The sequence below is a fragment of the Melanostigma gelatinosum genome, assembly GCF_949748355.1.
Source record: "Melanostigma gelatinosum genome assembly, chromosome: 11".
In the NCBI taxonomy this organism is placed as follows: Eukaryota; Metazoa; Chordata; class Actinopteri; order Perciformes; family Zoarcidae; genus Melanostigma; species Melanostigma gelatinosum.
Genome location: NC_136644.1, coordinates 4,579,913 through 4,604,712, shown reverse-complemented (window position 1 = coordinate 4,604,712; position 24,800 = coordinate 4,579,913). Strand labels below are relative to the sequence as shown.

The 24,800-nt window shown below is 41.2% G+C and overlaps 1 protein-coding gene across 1 annotated transcript in view; it reads left to right on the top strand.

Moving 5' to 3' along the window:
• Positions 1 to 24,800, top strand: part of LOC306784161 (zeta-sarcoglycan-like) — a gene marked incomplete at both ends in the record, with an annotated part of 259,793 nt that overhangs the window by 167,385 nt on the left and 67,608 nt on the right. Inside the window, one exon of the mRNA XM_079278014.1 lies at positions 12,947 to 13,048. Within this exon, the coding sequence (XP_079134140.1) occupies positions 12,947 to 13,048 (102 nt within the window). The remainder of the gene's footprint in view (positions 1 to 12,946; positions 13,049 to 24,800) is intronic.

The following is a 24,800-nucleotide window of genomic DNA, read 5'->3' as shown; positions in this document are numbered from 1 at the left end:
CCCCTTACTCTCTGTCTCTCCCTGTCTCTGTCTCTCTTTTCAGTTCCTGCTCTAGCTCTCTCTGCCATTGTTGCCCTTTCTTTCTCTCCATATCTCTCTCTCTTTCCAACTTCCTTTGTCTCACCCCCCCCCCTTTGTCTCCCATGTGTATATCCCCGTTTTCTTTCATCTCCTCTTCCTTCCTAACACTTCTTTCTCCATCCCTCTCAATTACTCTCTCTCTCTCGTGTTGTTCAGCCAATGGCTGTCTGCAGTGACTGACAGCACACAAACAATACTCTTGGGTTGTAGGCTGGAGGCGTACACACACACACACACACACACACACACACACACACACACACACACACTCACTTAGTCTCACTTATGATGTGAGATGATTATTTCAATCAGGAGAGACTTGTTTTATAATTTAACAATGATTTATTATACAAGCTTCAAATATGCAAAGTGCAAAGTCTTTGGCGATTGGACTCCATCCGGAAGTACTATCACCGAGGGTAGGGATACAGAGGTCCAACAGGCCTAATCCCCCCTGGAGTCCAGACACTGGTGGTGGTGGTGAAAGGAGTTGTTGCCATCTGATGATGAATGAGGAGCCTGTGCTGCTGACTGGAGGCGACTGGGGTGGAGGCGGGTCGCATCTGCTTAACGCTGAAATGACAACTGACAGCAGCAGAGAGGAGAACACTTTAAAGTTGGACAGCAACGAGCTGATTGGCTTAAGGAAACTGTGTGCCGAATCTGGTTGGTTGCTTAACCGTGCACGCCCCCAATCAGCTGATAGAGTAATTACAAGGAGAGGAGAGACAGCGATCACAAGCGAATGTCTTCCCGACTGAACTTGCGCATGAGCTGCATACAAGTCATATCGGACATTTGAACACACAGCGGCGCTCACACGCGCTTAAATGCACACGGAGAATTCAAAACACATCAGAGCTGTGCATCAGCAAAACCTCTCCCCATCTCTCTACACACTGCCCTGATGGAATGGCCAGAGGCGCATGCGAACACACGTAAACAAACACACACCCAATACAATACCCATCACCTAATTGATCTGATAGCCTCTTCACCTGATGTCGCTCAATGCTTAACAGACAAGTTTGTTTTTTACAAATACACACACACTACGCCCGTAGAGAGATTCATTTTCCTTTGCTTTTCCGCCTCTTATTGTTAACCATTTGAACTGTCTACCAACTCGGATTATCTTGATCCACGGCTTAACTTGCTTATGAGGTCATTGTAGTTCAGTCTTTTTTTTTGTTTGCTACCACTTGATATCTGAAAAGTGCTCGTTCAAAAAAAACAACCCGACCACACTGTGATGGAAGATCTAATCTAATGTTATGCCAGATGCTCAAAGGCTTCAATTCTTCACTGAAATCATTTTTAAATGTCTCACAATTCTCTCTATTAAATCCTGACAAATGCAGCCTGTTGCAATGGTTACTTTTACAGTGACGTTAAGGTTACCATAGAGGCACATTTTATAATACTACAGTTTGTTTATGCATTGGCTCTATTTTAACAGCATATACATACATCTTTGTTGTGAACCTGTCTGCCAAATGAACACGATACATTGCCTTCCATCCACATTAAGAAAAAAAAAGACAAATTAAAATACAACCCTGCATAACTAACTGGATAAACGTACATAATCCAGATGAATCCATATAACGCATTTGTGTATAAAAATATTGCACTGGCCTTCATGGTCACCAAATCCCAAACCAAGTGAACACTTACGAGATATTTATTGCCAATTGAAAAATGTTGTCCGTGAACATTTTACTCACAAGTTCAATATGACCATGTTTGCAACTTGCCTGAAATGTCAGTCAACAACATTCCCCAATTCCATTATGTTTCCTTCAAAACATATTTGAAATGAAGTTGTATATAAACGGGACTTCTAGTCCATAACACAAGACGAAGGACACATGCACAGACTATTTATCCTAAGAGCTACATGGACAGGCACCCGTAAACATCTTCGGTAACTTGTCCGTCAGCAGTGTAGCCAGTCATGATATTTTCCACTCTGTTTGGTATTCAGGTCGTGTCAGTTCCAAGCTGACAAGTGACCAAGTAGTTGGCATCGGATTTAAAAAAGCAGAAGCAGTCATTTGTCCCTCGAGAAAGCCACTGTCACATATCATTTATGTTGTTGTGCATTACCTTTGGAGTAATAGCTAGAGCTAGCATTACTTAGCATACATTTTACATCATACAGAGTATTTCGTTTTCTCCTCCTTGTCTTTTTCATTGTATTATTCACCCCTTATGTATATAACATCAGTGATGAGATGCAATCTGCAGTTTCAACTTGTCAGACAGACAGAAAAAACAACAACAACAAAAAACGACCCACTTCTGGCAGCTTCAACCAGTGGGCAGAAATGACAGACAGAACAAAATACATGATGGATGAAGCCAGACATGTTTTGTCACTTGTTACGAAGTGTCACTCAAAAAATGTGAAGCATCACAGACACTGAAGATAGTTGACTCTGTTCCTGTATTTTATCGTGTCTGTTTGCTGGCACCGGATCAATATAGACCCTATAGATTAAAGCCGATTCATTTTTGCTATGCTTGTCACTCAGAAACATTCCCAGCAGTGGAAGGAGTCATGCTCTCTGTGTGGGTGCTCTTCGGAGGCGAGTGATTGGCAGACAGGGGAGCTGGTGGCCACAGGATCCAGCAGTGATGATCTGTCACCCACAACCCATTATACCAGTCACATATCCGGTGGCAGGGACGGGATGAACGCTGGGTCACCTGGTTTATTTTTCGACTCTGTGCATGAGCGATGCAAACAGGCGCACTCCGGGTGCATAAGTCAGGCATCACGACATGTCAGTTTCTAATGATACATCCGAAAGGGTCACAATGCAGCACTTGCTGTTGTTATGTGAACACAATAAAAAATGTGCGAAAATGTAAAGTGCTGATCTTCTATGCTCAACATGATGCAATTCCACCTGCTCAGTGGAGGTTTGCATGCTAGCAATGCCTCTCATTATATGAATACTAAAAGGGATCAAACTAAAGCTGCAGAAGCTAATTACAGAGTGGTTTTTATTCCCCTATTCGGCAATTGCAATAGTGAGTGACTTGATTGGGTATGACGCAAGCTGGGCTTTGAGTGGGCGTTGTCCTTGCAGCACCAGGGGAATGGACTTTCCTGATATATTGCATGTCACAGCGACACATCACACACTCTATAGGAGGGATGTCGAGCAGACATTGACTCTGTGTTGATATCATCAGTCCACACGGCTGATGGTGGAGAGGGATTGAGGTCATGGCGACAGAACCCAGGAGTAGATTTCGCCCCTGACAGAGTCCATCATTGACGCTTCCTCTCTTGACTAAGACTAAGAGGAGATCAGTGTCCAGTTGTTTGGGGTTTAAGGACAGCAGCGAGAAAAAAAGAAAGCAAACAAGAAAGCAATCAAGACAGAGAGACCCTTGCTCACTCAGCTCAGTTTGAAAATGCTTCATGTGGCACTTTGAGGCCATTTGTAATCAGTGCCAGAAACCTGTTACTGTAGCAATTTAGGTTTCCTGAAATTGTTGAATAAAAGTCAGAGTGTCTGGCTGCCAGCATTGGAACACAGTTGCAGTGAATATATTACTGTCTTAAAAAGGTTTTCTTTTTATTTTCAAAGAGACGTAATTATTCTGACATTATTTTGTAGCTGATAGATTGCTGTAACAAATGAGCGGTATGCGGTTAAACATTCTGCAGTGCATTAAAAAAATACTTAATCACAATATTTAGACATTTGCCTTGCGCTTTGAATGACATTTGACATGAGTCAGGTTTGATATCTTAACACCGTGGAAATGTTTCATTTGAGGAGAGTATGGAAACGCTTGTGCTGCGCAATAGTTGCGTGTATCACATTAAATGCAATTTTCAGCAGCACAAATGCATTATGGATTAAATGTGATCCCCACGTTAGGAAGGCAAATAAATGACTGCAGCCGTACTGAATATCAGCAAGTCAATATTAGCACTCTCACTTGTCACCGTTTAAATAGTCCCAGTTCAGACTTTCAAGTTAATGCAGAACATGAATGTGTGGGCTTAACTACTGCTGGGATTTGTGCCGCAGTAACAATGTATATGAACCCGTAGCAGAGTTTGTCTTCTCATTTTGTTTGCCATAAGATCAAATGACATTTGAATCTTGCTCTTAACCTCAGCCATGTATACATTACAGAAGCTTATAGCTTTTGCATGCACAGCTACATCAGTTTCAAACATTTGAGGGCGGATAGTACATTGGATCCAACTGTTCTGTTCCTGCTTCTAACATCAGCGTTTCAAGCTCTTTCAGATTGCATCTTAGAACATGTTTTGCAGCTCCGGGGGGCTGAATAGGAGGCTCTGAAGCGACTAGACAGAGAGATACTGACGGAGAACCTGTCACTGTTTCCTAAGACTGGTCATGCTATTCTTACATCACAAAGAGGCAGAGGACAACCAAGCTCTATATCTATCTCTGCAAAAAAACAATAAGTGTGCAACACACTGCAGGCATTCATATTTTCTCAGTGAGGAAAACAAATATAATTTTAGTTGGTTATTATGTTTTAGACATCTAAATTCAATTAAAATAATTAAAGGGAATGCGTAGGGTCAGCACTGAGTCAGTGATGGATCTCATGATATATATTCAGGACATATTGAAGATTTGGACTCTGGATAAGACAAAACAATACAATGGCCTTACCACAGACTATTATTACTTTTTAGTTCTTGAATATTTCCTCCCAACATCTTGAAAGGGAGTTTTGGGAATTATTTGAGTGCGATAACCACTGGGCCTCTTTTAGTAATTGACAAATTGACTTGAAGCCTAAATAAACGCTCCAAGTCGACACCCATGAGACAGAGCTGAGCCTTGCATGACTACTTCTATACTCTCCCTGTTAAACAAACACTTAAGGTTCATGCTATTTTTTACGACAAGACAAAGAAGAGGTGAGAGCAGTGAAGCGAGCAGAAAAAAACACAAGTGTGAAGAGGCCTTGCTGTCGTCTGTCACTCAGACCGTCTCTCAGGCTGCAGAGGTGAAGTGGGACACAGCTGCTGGTGAAAGCAAGGTGAAGTTAACTGCACTTGTCAACTTGTTCCCGTCGTGATTTTGTGTGCGATTTGTGCCGGTGAGACGTTTGCGTGGAACGAGCCAAGCAGCGGGGGGGGGGGGAACTCTCTGCTGTCATTTGTCAGTCGGAGGTGATGCGGGAGGCGGGTGGCGGCTCGTGTGCACTCCATTTGTGGACTATGAGGGATGTCCGTCCGTGCACAGCCACGGTCAAACAGAAAGCCCAGCCCGGGACTTTATAAAGGTTCATTCCTGTCCTCCTGGGATAGCTGACACATCATGTAGTCCCCTGTATATCATTTTCACTGAATCTTCACTTAGAAATAGAGGCATAAATGAGAAATCCTGGATTTACACTTTTAGATTACAAAACAAAACCATGCAACCATGCATTAAAGAAAGCTTCAGATGCAGGCACCGTGTGTAATTATACCATTGTTAGAAAAAAAATCGAAAAGGATAGATAAATCATTTTAAAGAATGACCATGAATATGTGTAAATATATGTGTCAACTCAAAATCAGTCCAACCAAGAAATATGTTTATTGCAGGTCAGACACAAACAAAAGTCAACAGCAGATAAATCACCAATGATTTGATGTCATTGCTATAATGTATTATCATGGTACATCGTGCATGCTGTTGTAGTCAGTAGACAAAGGTGCATATTGCTCATTTAGATTCCAACAGAAGGACTGAAAACCTGCATCCTAATTGAAAAAACTAAATGTTTTTGGTGAGTCTAATCAAGTACAGATGGTCTTACAGACTATATTCAAAGCTATAATATGCACATTCATTCCTTTATGCAGGACGTGCTGTCATCATATTGTTATCTCTCTTTACTCTCCCTGCTATACATATCAATATATGGGCAACTTCCTGTTGAAGTTTCTTTAAAAAAAAAACGCGTTGTGAGGACTTTAACCCCCTGAACAGCTAGAAGTGTTTTTGATGTGAAACAGATGGCGGAAGTGCCGAGTTTGCATTAACAGCTAATGGCAGCAACAGCAAATTAGCACAGCGTATGGAGTATATCAGCAATGCTTACTTTTTAAACAGGGGAAACTAGAAATAAAGGCATGACTCTAATAACAAACGTCTGATCGAGGAAGTTGTGCAGTTTTAGAAAAGAGCGAGGAAGAAAGATAAGAAGTGTAGTGGAGGAGGGAGAGAGGTGAAGAGGAGAGGAGGGAGATAAAGAAAAATATGCTGTACATGCACTGGCTGTTGGCATGGAGCCCCGAGGGAGCTGTTGAGCTAGCTTGACTTTCTGAGCAAACTGCCTCCTGTTGAAGCAGTCAATCATTTCAATAAGGCGGTTGCCTCCAAAATGGATTTTGGGGACTTGCAGTATGAGGTTGAAATTTCCAGAATGACCTAATTCAAGTCGCTCCCCATCCTCCACATATCAGACTACATGTGGAATGGTAAATCATCCAGCATACAAATACAAATCGAGCTTGTATCATGACATACAGCGGCAGCTTTTTGCACATCAAGTCAAAAAACTACGAGTTATTGAAGCATGAACTAATGAGGTTGGTTCTATCCCAACAGTTGCACTCACAAGGGTGTAAGTCATGTATTTGGAATGTATGTGAAGTTATATGTTTATTTTCCATTGAATTCCAAAATCATTCTATAATGACAACCTCCCCTCACTGTGCAGTGATAGAGTTATCACTACATTGTTCAAATAACAATCTCTTAATTGCATTGAATTCCATCCACTAATAATTTAACATTTAAAATGAAAGTAATTTTCACCCTCATATACAGTAATGTATCCAAATGGTCAAACAGGCAAAGGACGGCCAAAGACGGCCAAGTTGCTGTTAGTGCCTCCCTTCAGCCATTCATTCTCTCTCTCTCTGTCTCTCTCTATCTGTCTCTCTCTCTCCCCCCCCCCCCCCCCCCCCGTGTGTCTGCTGGCTGACATAAAAGGTTGCGTGAAAAATTACAACGGTCCTGAATATTATAAATGCCTGCAAAATACTCTCCCAGCCGATCCATCACCCCAGGGACACATGGTTTTATCGTGTGTGTGTGTGTGTGTGTGTGTGTGTCTTCATGTCTGTGTGTGTGCGTGTGTGTGTGTGTGTGTATGGACACCTAGAAGTCATGGCGATTAGTGCTTTTTAAATGACCAGTGTGTTCTGTGTGTATAACCTTGCATGTGGTATGCTTTCACGTAATGGGAAAGTTTGCCAGGTAACCTCTCCATGATGAGGGAATCCATCATTATCTCTGAAACTACTGCTTCAAAGAGAAAGTCACACACTCTGTTGACCTTGCAAATGCAACATTTCCACACGCACAGGTGCACTAAGATGTGTCCTGTCTGGTCACAGTCTACATGCAATTGAGCTACATTGAATCTACAGTGGGCAATATATGCACAGGTCAATTCCTGTTCATGATATTTAAATATTTTTGAAAACAGTAGACATTATATATAACTTTTCTTGCTGGTTTCCCAACCATACTTTTTTTTTGTTTTCATTTTTTAAGCACCATACACTTCATGTTGTATACATACATTTATTTGCATTCATATTCATGCGTTTATTCATTTAGTTTATTTGTTGTCAAACTAAACGAAAACTTTGATTTTGAAATGTGCCCTTTTTTCACAAAAAGACACGCAGTGTCAAGAAAGTGCATGAGTAAATGTGATCTATAAGGAGGAGTTTTCATCTGTGGTGGTATTTCTCATAATATCCTTCCATTGGCTTTTCCCTGCTTGCTCTCTTACTCTAAAGTAAGAAGTATCCGTGTGCTTGAACTTAACCCTCATGAGGTCCTTTTTATTTGAGGGTTTATTGATTCTGAAAAACCTTTTTCAGGTGCTTTTCAATATTGTCCGACGCATGTGGGCGGGTGAGGTAGAATGAAATAGTCGGAAAGAGGAAATGACTACAACATAGGGAGAAAGAGGAACATGGTTCACAATTGAACTTATGTGCATTCTCACATACACGTTGTGCAAGTGTGTGTTATTATTTGCATTTGAGTTTTTTTCCTGGGTGCATTATTTTGTGTACCCACATCCAGTGCACCAGACAGGCCCTTCCTTTGTTTGTTTTTAACAGTGCGTCCAAATAAATGTATTTGTGCAAACTTAATTTTGCATTAGCCGCGAGTGGGATATATGAATCAATGATAATCACTGATGGAAGAAGTACTCGGGTTATTTACTGAGTAAAGGTAGAAGATAAAATACCGTGGTCTAATTTGGTTATTTGCAAGTAAAATATACTTAATGTATCAAAAGTAAAAGGACTTTGCAGAATGACTCCCAAAGTGTTATATTACAGAATACTGTACTGTTTTATTTTTTATCTCCAACAATTTCACGTATGAACATTGAAATGTTGTAGTTTGTCAGTGTGGAGTCAATTGTAGCTACTTTGTACACACAGAATGTATCTTTAATGCTCACAGATAGACAGACAGAATCAAAAGAACATACAAGGTTAAAGAGGTGAAATAGATATGCATACATTTGCTGTATGTAAACATGTTCATGCTGTGGTCTAAGGAAAGAAAATGGAGGAAGCAGGGGAGTGCAGTTCATTGTTCTGATGAGAGCATTGTGTGTGTGTGTGTGTGTGTGTTGATTTTTCTCTGTGTGACTTTCTCTTTGAATTTGATTTTGTATCAATGAAGCCCATTTCAATTGGCAGAGGAAGAGAAGGAGACACACAGACGAAGCAAAACATTGTTTCTCTGACTCGTGATTTTTGCCAAACTGACTAATTTGCCAGCTTTTATGTTGATTATTGATTTTGCGCCAATGGAGCCAAACAAGAATGGCAAAGAGAGCAATGATGTGTGTTTGTGGCCTTCTAGTTGTATTTCATTTTGCCCCTTCCCAACGGATATGTTAATAATAATAATAGCACTTTTAAAAACAGAGTTCACAAAGTGTTTTGGCAGACAAAGCAGCATATACGATATATTGTATATTAGTAAAGTAATACTTTATATCACAACTGAGCCCAACCAGATTTAGCAGAGGCTTGTTTCTTAAATTACAACTTCACTGTAGTCTAAAGGAAAAGAGAGCGCTCACGTACAATTCTATTGTAGTTTTTAAATATTAAAAGAAGAATGCAGAAGAATAACTGTCCTACGACTAATCCCTTTGGCACACCAATAGATAGTGTCAGGGAACTGGGGATGCTGTCAGCGTGTACACACTATGGCTGATAAGAAATATCAGCAGTAAATGTAAGAAATAAATTAAATTAAATACCAATTGTGAATAAAAAGGCTTTTCGCTGCTCACAAAGGATTTCAGATTGTTAGACAGCGATGACAGTTTGTAAATGGACCTATTATGATCCAACAATGCAGAGTCACCAGCTTTAAGCAATGGCGGGACGAAACTCTCGATAAGAGGGCTGCTTATTGACGCTGAGGAAATATTAAAAAGGATATGTCAGTGGAGGTGCAATAACATCACCTGCTAATTGTATTAGTCAGGCTAAAGATTGTTAAGACCGGCCAGGCTGCCAGTGTCGACAAGTGCGAGTGTTTTTTTCTACCTCAGTGGAAGTGAACATTTCTAAATGAAAGACTAGAATAAATAGTGGACAGAGTATCATGACTGATGGTTGTGCTGTTCAAAGCTAAAAAAAACACGAGCTAAACATCTCAAACAAACAAGGACCTAGATTTACTGAAACGCATGTTGAAATAGTGATGAAGCTTGTTGTGTAATAGCTGTAATTATCAGTGAATCTCTGACTTTGAAAAATGTTAAAATGTTAAAAAATGTTAGTTAAAAAATGTTAAAAATGTTTAAAAAAATACAATAGCCATTCAGTACAATGTACTATATATATTTATGTATTTATATATATATATACACAGAGATAGCATGAGACATTGTTTCCAAAAGACAACAATATGAGCAAGGCTGCACTAGTTTACAAGGAAGCTAAAATAGTCGACAGTGATCTTAGTGAGATAAAACATCTGCTGCCATTTAAATGGGAAAAGCCTTGACATAGAGAGTAAGTCTGGGATGCAAGGACGGAAATCAATATGTGTTCGATCTCAAGGAGCAGAGACAGAAGAAATGAAAAAAATGAACAATTTTATTCAAAAACCTGCAAATCAGAAATGAATATCGACTTAACTTTGAAGCATTATTTGCTGTGATTAAGCCATTTATTCCACCCACCCACAATGAATATGAATAATCTGTTGCCTATTCTTGCTCAGATATGAATACCTTTCAACATGATTACCTGAGTGGGCTTTTAATTCAAGAAGAACACTGCTGAAACGTGTATTACAACCTCTGATCTGTTTTTCCAAAATGTATTTAACAATGTGAGAGAGAAAGGCAAGCAGACGACGAGCGGGATGGAGAAAGAGACGAACAAAGAAAAGCCTCGACAAACAACTTCAAGGAGAGAGCCAAACAATGAGTGCAGAGATTCTCCCATTTTCTTCTGTTTGTTGATGAATTCCCATTGTGTTCTAGGCTTTGACAATATTGTTCTCGAGTACCATTCATGCCAGCGATGCATACTGGATTGGAAATGAAACAAAAAGACAAGCAGCGTGTGAAAAAACAGAGGAAGCTGTCACGTTCAATCAGAATGTGGCTTCTGTGTTGGACAGTCGAGCAGCGGTGTGGAATGAAAACCTCCTGATTAATTTCAACATCATCCTCTTCATGTTTTTGGAATTAAGAGTGTGACTGAGAGAGGAGGGAATATAGAGGCATTGCAGTGAATGTCGGTATTGGGAATTTGTTCAAACTATTTCTGTATGTATGCCTTTCTCCCTCTATGTTTGTGTGTGTGTGTGTGTGTGTGTGTGTGTGTGTGTGTGTGGGGGTAGGTGTGTGTGTGTGTGTGTGTGTGTGGGTGTATTCCAGGTTGTGAGTGAGTTTGTCATTCCCCAGGCCTGGTGTGTTATCGCTTATCGAATGAGCCCGACGCTCGACTGTATATTCGGCATAATGACCATAGATCTAACAACAACACTGAAAACCTCTGGCTGGTTTAGCTTATCGATCTGACACACTCTTATCGCAGCGCTCTGCTGCCACTTGGAAGTTTGTGTGTGAGTGGATTACATGGAGACCAATATATGGGGTTACGATTGGTTTTGTTAAGAATCACATATCGCACTGTCAAGGTCGCCCACCTCTGATGTGATGAGGTTTGTTTGATTACAGATTTGCAATGAAAGGGATCGATGTTTATCAAACCATTACCCTGAACAGATTACAACTCAAACCTCTGTTTGGATTTCACACAGATTTCCACAAAGGATTGTTGTTTTTAATTTGAGTTTTAGGTTTGCAATTGTCAACGTCTTCAACTCTGGTTTAAAAACATCCCCTTGCTTTACGTTGAGCTAGTGTAGTTCATGGCATCGTCGTTTGCTAAACATTAATAACTAACATTGAGTTGTTCAATGTGGGATTCATGCAAAACCAGGTGGTAAAGTCCTGCATACAGCCAAAGAACAATGTCAAATCGCAAACTACATCACTGTATACGATAAGACTCGTATACAATGAGATGTGAAATGAGTCTCACGATCCATATTCACACATTACATGTTTTGTCGTAACAGTTAACAAACACAAAAGCGTACCCAACATAACTGTAAGTGCAATGCAATATCAACAGCAGCAGAAGGAAAGTGCATGGGCATATTCTTCAGTTCGGTGTTTACCTCGTTCAGGAGGCCAATTTAGCTCCGTCATTGTTGGTCATCTGTCTTTGTGACGAGCTGGAATGTGTTCTTGGGCTTTTCTGTCTGCGTTGTAAGCTAAACTTTCAGCACCATGTCGTTAAAAATAAATCAACAGGTTGTTGTTTTTTTTCCATTTCAAAACTAAGTCCCTCACAAGCCTTTGACAGTGTGCTCATGGCTAAGACTTCTGGGATATGTTGTAGCTGAATGCTGCCAAAGTTAGCGCAACATGTACATCAAGTGTAACTTATCATTGTCTCTACTGTTGCCCATCCTTTCTTTTTCATATATACTTTTTAATTAATGGTTATTGTGTGTTGCTCGTTGATGTATGTATTAATAATCAAATGCTTGCATTAAAAGCGTATCCCTAACAGAATGTTACGAATGTAAAAACAGGATCCTACTGAAGCAGACCTCTGTGAATACATGATATTCCCATATCTCATCAATATTACACTGCTCATCAATGACTCATCGCCATCAATTCTGCACCTCCGTAAATGTAAGACACGGTTGAAATGGACAGCAGTTAAATTGTTCCCAAATAAAATGTTCTTAAGTTCAGCCACTTTTGATGGGTAAATACTTTGTGTTTTCATTCTGGTTCTGTCATTTTAACGGGCTTCGATTTAAGGTAGCACTACTCCTAAAGTTGGTGTTCAATCATGAGGAGCTGTGGTGATAAAGCGAGCTATAAAGGACTGCCGGCCTGCACCTGTACATTGTCAGATCGCAATGAGAGTGAAACGAGAGAATTAGACCCCAAAAACATACTTTGGAAATCAAACACGCACCTCTGACCCATGATATAACCATACAGTCAATTTTATGAAAAACTGATTAAGTATGCTATGTATGAAATAACGATACAGTTTAAGTAATGAGTTTTTATATCATTTATAGACAAGACTGATAGAAAACTCATCAGAATGTAGATGAGCAAAGCAAATCAGTGAATTCTCTGGCTATGTGCAAACTATATGTGGGTAAAAATACATTTTCATTGTTTGCGCTTAACTTGTGATTTATTTCATGAATATTTTTGTCTCTGTCTCTCTCTTTATGTATCTCCGTATTTTTAGGATGGAATGGGGAATCTGCGGGTGACCAAGGAAGGTGTCCGATTGGAGGGCGTGTCCGAATTCTTACTGCCTCTATACGTCAAAGAGATCCAGTCTCGCAGGGTAAGAAGTGTGTATAAGTGTTAGTGTGTGTATGCGCCCCTACCTACCCTTATAATGAGCAGAAATCAAATGTTCCCCAGCAGGCAAGATCTATTTGTCATGTATGTGACACATTATGACGCTGCATATGATCCAGCAGTCTTCCATATCTTCACCCATCACACACAGAATCATCATTGATCCTGTCAGCTGAGGCGACATGGACACTATGTCACTCTATATAGGACAATCATTTGACACTGTGTCTGTGTGCGTGAGTGTGTGTGTGTTTATGTATGAATGGTAAGCAGGCGGGGGGGATTGACTGTAATAGTGTCACACTGTCACAAACACATTGCCTGTGTGTGTGTGTATAGAGCGGGGGAGTGGAATTTCAATTGCACAGCAAGAGATTAATGGTGTGATGGAGTAGGACAGAAAGATATAGGACGATTGATAGACGGGACATTCATGAAAGATGCTGATCCGATTGCAATTTTCTTGGCTGATTCTGATCTGCCGATTCCAATGTTTGACGATCCTGAAGAACTACAATTGACAGCAAGGCTCCATGCATACTCATTTTTCTTTGTCCACCGTATTTGGACCGTCCAGTGTCATAGTATTTCATTTTTGTCATCTGTAGTGGTTATTTGATGTAGTTTTTATGATGTATTATAAGCCGCTAAGAGCTAGTGTGAGGAAGTTGAACGGGTTATTATTCCCTCTTTAATATCTATTATATATTGCTGTCAAAACACCTCCTTCAAACAACTGGATTTATTCAAGTTCCCTGCCAAAAAAACTCAAAAATCTTCATTTTTGGAAAACAAAAAAGAAATGCCTTGAGATAAATGTGTGGGATAACACAAGGAGGAATGAGGACGTAAAAAAGCACACAAGGCACAGAATATCGAGAGAATTAAGGTTGAGAGTGGAGACAGATGATGAACAGTGAGGAGATGGAATGAACTGAGAGGAGAAACACTGTAGATGCAGCTCTTTCTGTTTTCAAGTGCAGCATAAATCAATGGTCACTACTTCAGCCGTTGCTACTTTATTATTTACCCCCACTGTATGCTTTTATGCTTTTTTTGCCTCACAATGAAGATGTACGAGTCAAATTCTGTCAACAGCCGCACAACTGTTTTGGTTCAGTCCTGAAAGCCTCGAGAATTGAAGCTTTGTTTTGTGCCTGTGTGGAAGCCAATGCATATTTGAGTGTGTGCAGGAGGCGGCGCGTATCTTCTTACATGAAGCCAAACAGCAGGTCGCCCTCGCATTTCCTAAACAGCAGGCATGCTCTTATTTTTACGGCTTTCACTGTGAAGCGTGGTTGAATTGGGGGGTGGGAGCATGCTGAATCAGAGGTATCCACCAAACTCCTTGAAGACACAACAGTCTACCGCTTGTTCTGTGAGGAGATGTGCTGTAGAGAGATGGCGAGACAAAAAACTGAACCTAAACAGATACATGAAATAAACAAAAACAGCTGACTATGGTGAACTGTCCTGTACTGTGATGGTTATAGACTTACAGCTGAACCAGAGACCTTGTTCCATGGACACACACACACACACTAAACACACTCTCACCAGCCCACAGAGGATCTCTTGGATCTGGCTAACTGGAGGAGATAAGAGTGCTTCAGCAGGAAGAGTGATGGTGAAGTGGGAAATAGTGATACACACAGACAATTGCAAGAGGAAGAGAAACTTTCAAAGGCAGGAAGCGATGAGAGACAATACTGGAATGAATAGAGAGAAGAGATAAGAGATATTGGGACATTGGAGGCTTTAGCACTGACATTTACAGCACTTTGCTCCTCATTAGTCAAAGTGAGGCCGAACACGGAAGGGGGGAAGGATTTGAATGCGTTATGCAGACTAAGACATTTTTTCAAGAAAGAGGTTGAGATAAGTGTAATCGTGAACAAAAAACGTAACAAAATACAACTTAAAGTCACCTTAGGGGCCCGTAAAGAACCAATTAAGAAGACGAAGAAGACGCACTGGGAAACTTGCCACGACAAACGCAACGTTGAGATGTATGTCTTTTTCAGTTTTACAAGAGAAGACTTAAAAGATGGTGAATTACTGGTTTACTTTGTAAATGTGTGTCTCGTTAATCGACCCTCCGTTAAAGAGACACACACGCAGCCGCTTCCCAGAGCTTTTCTATGGGACCCTCCGGGACCGTCTCCCACGCAGTGAGCCTCAATAGGGACGACCGAACATCTATGTTATGCAGCTTCTAACGTCTCTCTTGCTGGTAATCTGCACCCCTGAATTCATTACTTGTCATTTATTACCATGGTCCCCTACTAAAGGAAGCTCTCCAAATTCTCCATTGATTTACTCATTTTTTTAACAAATTTGGCTGATGTGATGAGTTTGTTTTAACCATCTGTGTCATCACTGATGTGGTTAATTACACTCATTACACTCATTACAATAGCAACAAAATACGTATATTTTGTTGCTATTGTAATAACATTTAATGATTCAGGGATACGTTCGTGTCATTCTGCAACACAGGGTTGTATAATGGAAAGCAGTTGTAGCCTTTTCAACTGCAACCCATCAACTTTTACCATGTTTGAGCATTAAGCATCGTCGATGTAAACCACCAGTCGTAAAATGCTGTGGGCAATGATCGTCTCAAGGTCTGCTGCACTTTATCCAATCCCCACGCTTCCCACTTCCATTTTGACGACCAGTCGTAAACTCAAAAGATGACAAGTTAAAACAAATATGTTGCAAACTTTAAAGGGAGCTGTCCGGTACCACGTCTGTGTGCGCCGCCATTTTATCACTGGTTTATCTTTCCCTATCTGACCAGGACCGTCACAGACCTGATCTGGGAGGGGTTATGGTATGGTGTCCCCGATGGCAAGCGTATAATGCACTTTAAAAAATCACAAAAATATAGGCAACAAAAATCTCTGAACTTATCATTTTGAGAAAACAAACTTCAGGATATAAAGGAATGTAGGAGAACGGAGAAGATGAAGATGGCATCCCTCCCACACACCGTATGCGTTACTCAAAAAACATTGCATACACACACACATTCAAATTTTGCATAATCAGGGCCATGCCCCAGCAGTGCATTGTGGGAAAAGTAAATGGATTATTGTGACCCCCAGAGAGCTAAATATAGAACTCGGCACATAAACCACACACCAACAACAACAGAAATGAAATTGACTGGGTAAAGACAGAGAAAGATAACAACTGTGGAGCGGAAGGGAAAAGAAAGAAGCAGGTCTGAAGGAAGTAAAGGGGTTAGAGTGAGGCAAACAGACTGAAAGAGGTCGGAGAAAAGGTCAGAATACATGAGAAGGAGAGCGGAAAGAGAAACAAAGGAAAACAAGAGAGATGAGAAACATAAATAAATGAACTGGTGGAATAAAGTCTTGTTTAACACCCCAACGTGTGCTGCGCATTTTGGCATTTTTTCTTTGAGTCCGTATGTTTTGCAATTTTAACAAGCTGGCCTTAATTTCCATATCTGCTGGAAGGGGCAAATGTTTTAATTATGCTCATGTTTTGTTTAGTTGTACCTGCCTCGCAGGTAAATAGACATTGTGCAAAGTCGAATACGTTGACATTGACTGTAATTGTGGCAAAACAAACCTTGTGTTTGAATTCATTTTTGAAGCAAGTTCTGAGAATTGTTGCTCGGATTGTTTAATGCTTCGTACGTGTGTGTGTGTGTGTGTGTGTGTGTGTGTGTGTGTGTGTGCTTGCGGCTCACAATCAAAAGAAACGTTATTTCTCTTGATCTTTATTGGGCATGGATGACAGACAAATAGCCTCCCATGCTGAGAGAAACGCAGCAAACACAGCAGTGCAGTAACAATAAAATCTATAATCGTGTGTTTAACAACCACAGCATAACTGGCTCAATCACCATACCACCTTGGTGCACCTACGTACAGGCAAACAATTTAACAATAAACATACTACATACATAAGTGTTATTTTTGCATCATGTTTGCTACACACTGCACAACAGTAGCATCATTGTAACATTGCGTGTGTGTATTTTTTCAGAAACTAATATTCAAACGTACTTTTTGGCCAGTTTTGACAACCCTAAATCACGTAACGTTTAGGGGCACTGACCAGAACAACTGATGCTGCCGGTCTTTTTGAGAGGACATTCTCCTTTGGCATCAAGGAAACATAAACTTTCAATTATTACACAAGAATAAGCAAATGAGCTGTGCAGACGCTGACGCTGACGCTGACAGTACCACAGGAGGGTAATTAACGGCCACCTAGTACAATAGGGAGCTCTCTATGGTTGCTGTGCATGATTTTCAGAAAGCTTGGACTTTTTTTTTCTTCTTCTTCTACGTCCTACAGTCTGTACATAGAGGGATTTACATAGTATGTGTGTGCGGTATGTACTTGGGAGATGATTCCATTGTAAGCCAGAGGCTATGGGATTATCCTCAGAGCAGCACTATGGCTGCAGTGTTCCCTCTGTGTCTTGCCCTCACTGCTCTATTCCCACAAAGGCCTGTCTTTAGCGACACACACACACACACAAACACTGCCTAGTGCCACACATAGGCCTTAATTGTCCCCATAGGGACTCCATAACGACCTATCACCACCACAGGAGGCGATAAGAAAACTTAATTTATTCTTCTCTCGTGCTGTCTCGCTCTATCTTTTTTATTTGACTTTTCCCTTTTTTCCCGCCTTTTCTTCCTCTACCCCCTGTCTATTGCATTTCTTTCTCTCTCTCTAATGCCTGCTTTCCATGTTGTTTTTGTTCTGTCTTTCTCTCTCACCCCTATAGTGATACTGGCTCCCCGGAGACAGGCCTTGTTATGGGCAACAGACGACCTCGATAAGAGCTTCACTTCCTGGGGAGAAAAAAAACAAAACACAGTGGCGATAAGAGTAAATGTATCCATGGAAAGAGAGGGAGGTCATGTATAAAATATGACGTGGGTTAGGTGGCGAAGCTCAGCAAAAGAACAATTTAAACTGGAAACGAGAGTGAGATTAAAAAGCAATAATGAATATAGGAGACGTAATGAAAGAAAAGTTAAAAGCAACAATCATTGAAGAGCTCCTCTCATCCATATTCTGTACTGCAGCTTCAAGGAAGACTGAAGAATACTGGTGAGGGGCGGGGGGGGGGGGTTGAAGGTGGGAGGATGCCATAACTTTATTTTTTCAGTTTGTCAGTTTTAGATTTATTACTCCCTCTGTCTGCCTCATACTTTCGCTGTGCTGCTCCTCTGGGGACCTGAGCGAGCTGAAACTTCTCCAACTCTGGAGCTGTAATTGAATAGCAGAGAGTTTGAATGGAACATTAGGCTGTTCCTGTGTATTGATTTTGACTTTGCAGCATTGTAAACAATCTGGGGGTAAATGTAACTGAACGGATGCAGACCTAGGTATGGGCTATAATTCCAGGGCTATCGCTGCGGAACCGTTGCGCTGTCGCAAGAAACTGGTACAGTGTGGTTTTGTTTTAACGGCGCGCTACTCTGGGCGGCTTGCGCTTGCCACTTTCTCTCAAGAATAATAGCGGGTAATTGTGTTTGGTCATCCTCAGTGGCTGTGATTTCTCACACAGAGAGTTTCTATTGGTCGGAGGCTCGGATATTATTTAAATCAATGTATCACTATGTGTCGTGAATTTGCCCTTAAAAAAAAAAAAAAAAGACTGTGCTGTTGAGATGGCAGCTGCTGTGGAAAAAGGGAAATGCTGTTTGGCGACATTTGTCTTGGTTGATAACGGCAATACAGTACACAAAAAAGGGCACACACAGGGCACACACATTAAAACATTTCACGTCGCATGCTCTGATGTTTTGGGAATTTTCTCCATTGGGAACATCATCATTCGCCTGTGCTGCTACAGCTACTTATACTCTGTTCCTGGTCTTTCTATGACTACGCTTTCTACGAATACATCTAATAGAATGCAGTGTATTGCAGTCAATAGGAGATATTTGACTTGTTTTACAATGATGCATTACAAAACATATATTCCAAACATTATCCCTACAGGCTGACACCATATGATCAGTCATTACTTAGATCCGATTGCTTGATGAGCTAGAACAAGACATACACCTGATGAACATGTATCTAAAGTGTTGATACTGAGACCTGTTTACTCATTTTCATAAGAAAGTCACCATACTACAAGAGCTTTGTATTCACCAGCTTAAAAATGAACATGAGCTGCTGCTTTTTCCCCCTCCATATTTCATTACTTCCCTCCCCTATTGCTTCAAAAGCGTAGCTCACCAGTCGACCATAAAAGAACACTCAACGTGCGGCATCTTCAAGTCCAACAAATGTAAAGTGTATTTGATTTAAGCAGCGTGTCACCTTTAGCGGGTGGCGCTTACGTGAGAATGTCTCCAGCCACATGCAGAGGGCTTGTCAGATGTCTGCGCTTCTTCCATGTCCCCCAAAACATAAAAAAATGTATCAAATAAGAAGTCAACGCCACCAGTAAAGTTAAATTGAAGATAATAGAAGAAATAACAAAGACGAGTTTGACTAAGAGAGGTTTGCAAAGGTTAGCGGGGCCAGAGGAAGTGGCGGTTATTTGATCATCTTCCCAGACGCAAGAATGAAGTAATAACTTTTTTTATTCAACACTGCGCTTGAGAATGGTGTGTAGTTGAGCATGCGGGCGTGTGTTGCTGCCTGCATGGGCAGATGTCCAAAATTCCTGTGTCCGGTTTGTCAGTTTCCGGCGTGTGCGTGTGTCTGACGTGTTCTCGACCCATGTAAAAATAGTCTTCATTGACATTTAACAGCATTTTTCAGAATGTCAGGAGAATGAAATCCGCCCTGGAAGGGAGAGAGAAAACAAATAAGAATATGAATCCCTTGTTCCAAAAGGTCAACCTCAAGCTGCTGTCTTAGGGGTCACAACAAATCCCCTCATCACAAAACTTGACTGGAGAAAAAAGGGCATGTCATGCCGCACCACGATGAAATGAAGAATTTTGATAACGCTGTCATTCAACTTTTAAGACCCAACTTGTTTTAAGAATAGCACTAACTATAATACCATCATTCAAAACCAATCATTCACCCTGAACCTTCCCAATAACCACCCAGCAGGCAGGTGGATTTTGTTCAGGTACAACCAGACAACCCCAGACTGCAGGACCAGAGTTTATATAGTGCCAGGGGAATCATTAGTGGGCCCTGAGTCTGGTGTGTCAGGCTGCAGGAGGTGATCGGCTGGAGTGTCATCAGCTGTGCACAATCAAGGGTGTGGCCATGGGAGGTGTCTGGAGGCAGAGGAGAAACACAGAGCACATGGCACACAATAACAAACGGGGGAATGACAGAACACATGAGGAGAGGCGATCAGGGGAAACAGAGGTAACACACAACGGGTCAGACAGGGATCCTGGATCCTGACAGAACTACCTCAGAGTAGATTAAACCCCTTCAGCGCATGTGTCATAGATGCATGTTTCTCCAAAATGGCACTCGTTTACAGGAGGTAATATGTTATAGTTGGGCTGTTTTCTCAACCACAGAAGCTGTGGGTGAATTTCATGTCAGAGTTAATACCTGTACATAATAGAATGTATTACTTAGCGCTTGTATGGGGAAGTTCCCTTGCTTTGTGTGATTCAGCCGCTGTTATTTAAACCTGTACTTTTTTCTTCCCCTTTCTAACACCACCCCATGGGGATGCCCATGAGATGATAAGCCCTCCTTAATAAACTATTTTTTTTAAAAAGCAATACCTCCCCTCGAACACCTTACCTTCCTCGTAACTAATCCTGGCTCTGGGCAGTATTTTCCTCCACATCCATAAATGCTGCATTCCTGGCATGAAGACAGTAGTAACCATTGAGCACAAGGCCATCAGCTGTGTGCCAACACTCCATTTAACATTTGATTTAGTGAACTGCACACGCTCACGGTCGTTGATAGTTGGCTGGGTTTCTTCTTCTTTAGTGCAGTTATATTTTAGACTTTATTGCCTCGACCCAAAGTCCCTCTATGATTTTGGCTCTCTGTCGTTCCTGTACTTCTTCAACAAACATGCTTCAAAATTAATATGGCAGACACAATTTAAAACAAAAAAAGATGGAAAGAAGGCTTGAAAGCGTGACGAGCGGAGATTTCTCTGAAGATTCAAGTTTGAACACCCACTCCAATCCTTGCTGCTGTGCAGTAATTGGCATGATGATCAGGCGAGCAGATAGCTTTGTACTGACAAATGTATCTTTTTAGCCCACAGCTAGTTTCAGTAATAGCATCAGTGGGAGAATGAGGGCCTATATTAGGCAAAGGGACAGTCAAAAAGATGGAAGTTCCATTCCACAGGCAGAGCTATGCATGTGTGTTAAAGCGTTTGTTCAACTTAATCACCATGTCAAATTAAGTGTGTCGAATATATGTTCTAACATGATAACTGAAGGTTTGTTTAAAACTCGTCTCGTATGACCAAGGCTGGTGTAGCATAACCTCTCGCACATTCACTGAGTACTTTGACAGTATAAAGTAAGATGAAAATGAATATAATACATTTAACAGCTCATTGTGTTGGTACTCAACTCCCTTAACACACACACACACACTGACAAATATGTTTTTTTACGCAAATATCAGCCTACACACAACTGACAAGACACGACACACTCTCACCTTGCACTGTACACCCACAGTGAATGCTGTCTCTTTCTTACACACATGAACACATACACACATATTCCACCTATGTGTTTCGGCGAATATGCTAAAAATACACCGCGCTGACATTGACGGTGGGTTTCAAACACCCCAGCATACACCATGTCCCTGCCGGTGTTCTGTATGCACAGGTTGTTTCCAGGGAAACAGTCACAATCGACTGTAGGAATTTAATGAAGGGTGGACATTTGAATTAATTAACGAGACGGAAGTGTGGCATTATACTGCTCTGGCCTTATGACATTAAACACACACTCATACACACGTGCTTGCGCAGACACACAAGCTTGCACTGAGGAGACACACACAGATTAGATTTAATTACCAGTGTGTAGATCATTGGTAGAATGTGGTTCAGCCTTAATTACATATTGTACTCTTCCTCTCTATGTGTGTGTGTGTGTGAGAAGAAGTGCACAACAAAATAAGAGGCAGCACTGTAAGTGGATCAGTTGCATTTAAGTTACATGAACATGAGTGCAAAGTAAGCAGGGTTTTATTTCCTGCTCCTCTGGTGTAGCATCCACATATGGGCAATTCTTACTTGTTATGCCAACTCAGCAATGCTTGGTCTCTACTGAAACTCACAAATTCCCAAAAGGAATATTCTACCAAACACCTGTGTTGTGAGTGTAAAACTCTCCCTCCCTCAAGTGGTAAAAGGTGGCACTAAAAAAAATAGTTTGCTGCTTTAAAAAGGATGGAAGCTGGAGCGAGCTGGGATTCACAGCAGTCACAATACACGGCGACTGACCCTTCACTAAGCCCTGCCCCTTTGTCGTTAGACTGCCGGTGCTAGAAGCCCACACTTTCACCAACCACATTCCCTCAAGAAATATCACACTTTTGGAAAAAAAGTAATTCCAGAGAGAAGGAGACAGAGGGGTCTACAATATGTGTTTGAAGGAGACATCCAGGATGTCAAACTGACTCAGCAGTGAACCCTAATGTTGCAGTCCACCTGGCGATCGAGACGAAACACACTCAAATTAAGGAGTAACAAAAGGTCATCCACAAAACCAGGCTGACAATGAAGAAAATCTGAAACGATTGCATGAGAGTCGATGGAGCAGAGCTGTATGGTTGTCGGACCCGGGAGTCTGCGTTCAAGGGCAGAGGTTACTTAGTGTTGGATCAATTGTGAACCAGCTTCACATAGAAAATGTATTTAAATGTACACAAACGTTACACCATGCAGTTTAATCCACTTTTCACCTGCAATGCTCTAAACATGCCTGATCAGCAAACTGAATTCTAAATGTGATGAGAAGAGATATGTATCCATGTGCTTATTGATTCACACTTTTAATCGTAGAGCAACACTCCTGAGGTAAATTGAAGGGACAACACCAAATACTGAAGTGCTCTAGTTCTGGTGAAACATTTCGAGGAAAGCACTGCTTTGAGTAGCACAGTCCGTCGCTCTGCTGGCGGCTTTTCTGAACCTGCCAAAACAGTGGAAGTGCTGTGTTGGGTTGTAGCCATTTTTTTCTAGCCAACAAACCGTTAGCATTGGAGGCAGTGCATATGCAGCTCACAGTCTGTGGGACTCACAGTCTAACTATATTGCCCACAAAGGGTCTAGTTCTAGTGGATTGAACCATTAATTATTGTCTGCTTGTATCAGAAGAACTCCTATGTTCTGTAATAATTATTTGAGCTCCAGAGACATATCCAAAAAGGAGAAAAAAAAGAACAGTTGTTGTCAACCTTTGCATGGAGGTACTTTATAAAGAAATTGCCTCCAGCACTTGGACAGCGTCCCCTTCCAAAAGCACTAAAAGCAGCAGTATTCAGACATGTTTCCCTCCTTGATGGTGTACGTCCTGGTAAAATCATGAAGGAGTAAGGTTCCCATGACAGAGAGGTCCACTTTCTCTGGGGCCATCACAATAACACAGCAATAGATCTGCCACTGAAACAATCCAAGTGCTGTACTCAGATGTCAGCCTGGCACAGCTGAGGTGATAACTGAAGCTCGTCTTCTCCCTGAAGGTGTTAGCACCTGGCACAGTAGTAGAACAGAGGAGCCAAATACCGTACCAACACAATGGGAAGCATTGCTCCAAAGATGATGTCATCCAGCCGAGAGGAGAAGTAGAAACTGCCAAAGTCATTGGTCCCGCCATTTGCAGCAACATACACAACTTAAAACCAGCATATTTAAATCACTACACACATCATCAAGAAGATGGCATTTACAAAATAGCAATACTATTAAGTATCTGAATTACAATATATTTAACCCAGGACATTTTACACAAATAGAACGTAATCGGCTACATACCATAAGTACGACCACAAAACCAGCTCTTTAACGCGCAGAAAGGATAGGATAGACATACAAGAGGCAGGCGTAATGAAATGCCATTCACATAGGGAGACAAAAGAGACTAGAGGTGCTGGGAGTGTGTGCTGCAGTTTGTTGTTAACAACACATGGTGATAAACTAGCTATAAAGGAAGACAGAGCAAACACCGTGTGAGTCTCCAGGAGGATAAAAACCCAGATCAAAGTACAGTGGATGAATCATAGACAGGAACCATGAACCAAAACTGTCGGGCTGTCCCGAGTAAAACAAGAGGGGAGAAAGTGATGGACCTGAGACAACAGACAGCCCAACTACTCCCAACTAGAGCAAGTCCCTCAAGTTGAATTGTCTGTAACGGAAAGGCACGTTAGAAATACTAAATACCAAAGTCTCACAAATATCCACTCCACTCCAGTTCATAATCCACATGTATTGTGTACACCAGTGCATTGCTTTGAGATGCTTCTCTTCTCTAAATATCATTTCATTAAAAAATGACTTCATGACCAAATGGCGCATCTTTCAGAAGGAGAACAGTTATGTAAAAGTAGAGTAAGTAACACAGGAGAGGGAGCTACCACTAGGCACTAAGCACTGGATGAAGATCAAAGTGAGATATAACAAGGATGTAAATAAGCAGGGGGTCTTCAGTTGCCTGGAAACCTGAGCTTTGGAAATTAAGCGAAGATAGATCAAGGAAAAAGTAAATCAAAAAAGGACCAACAACAGAGAGATGAGAGAGCTGTGGTATTGT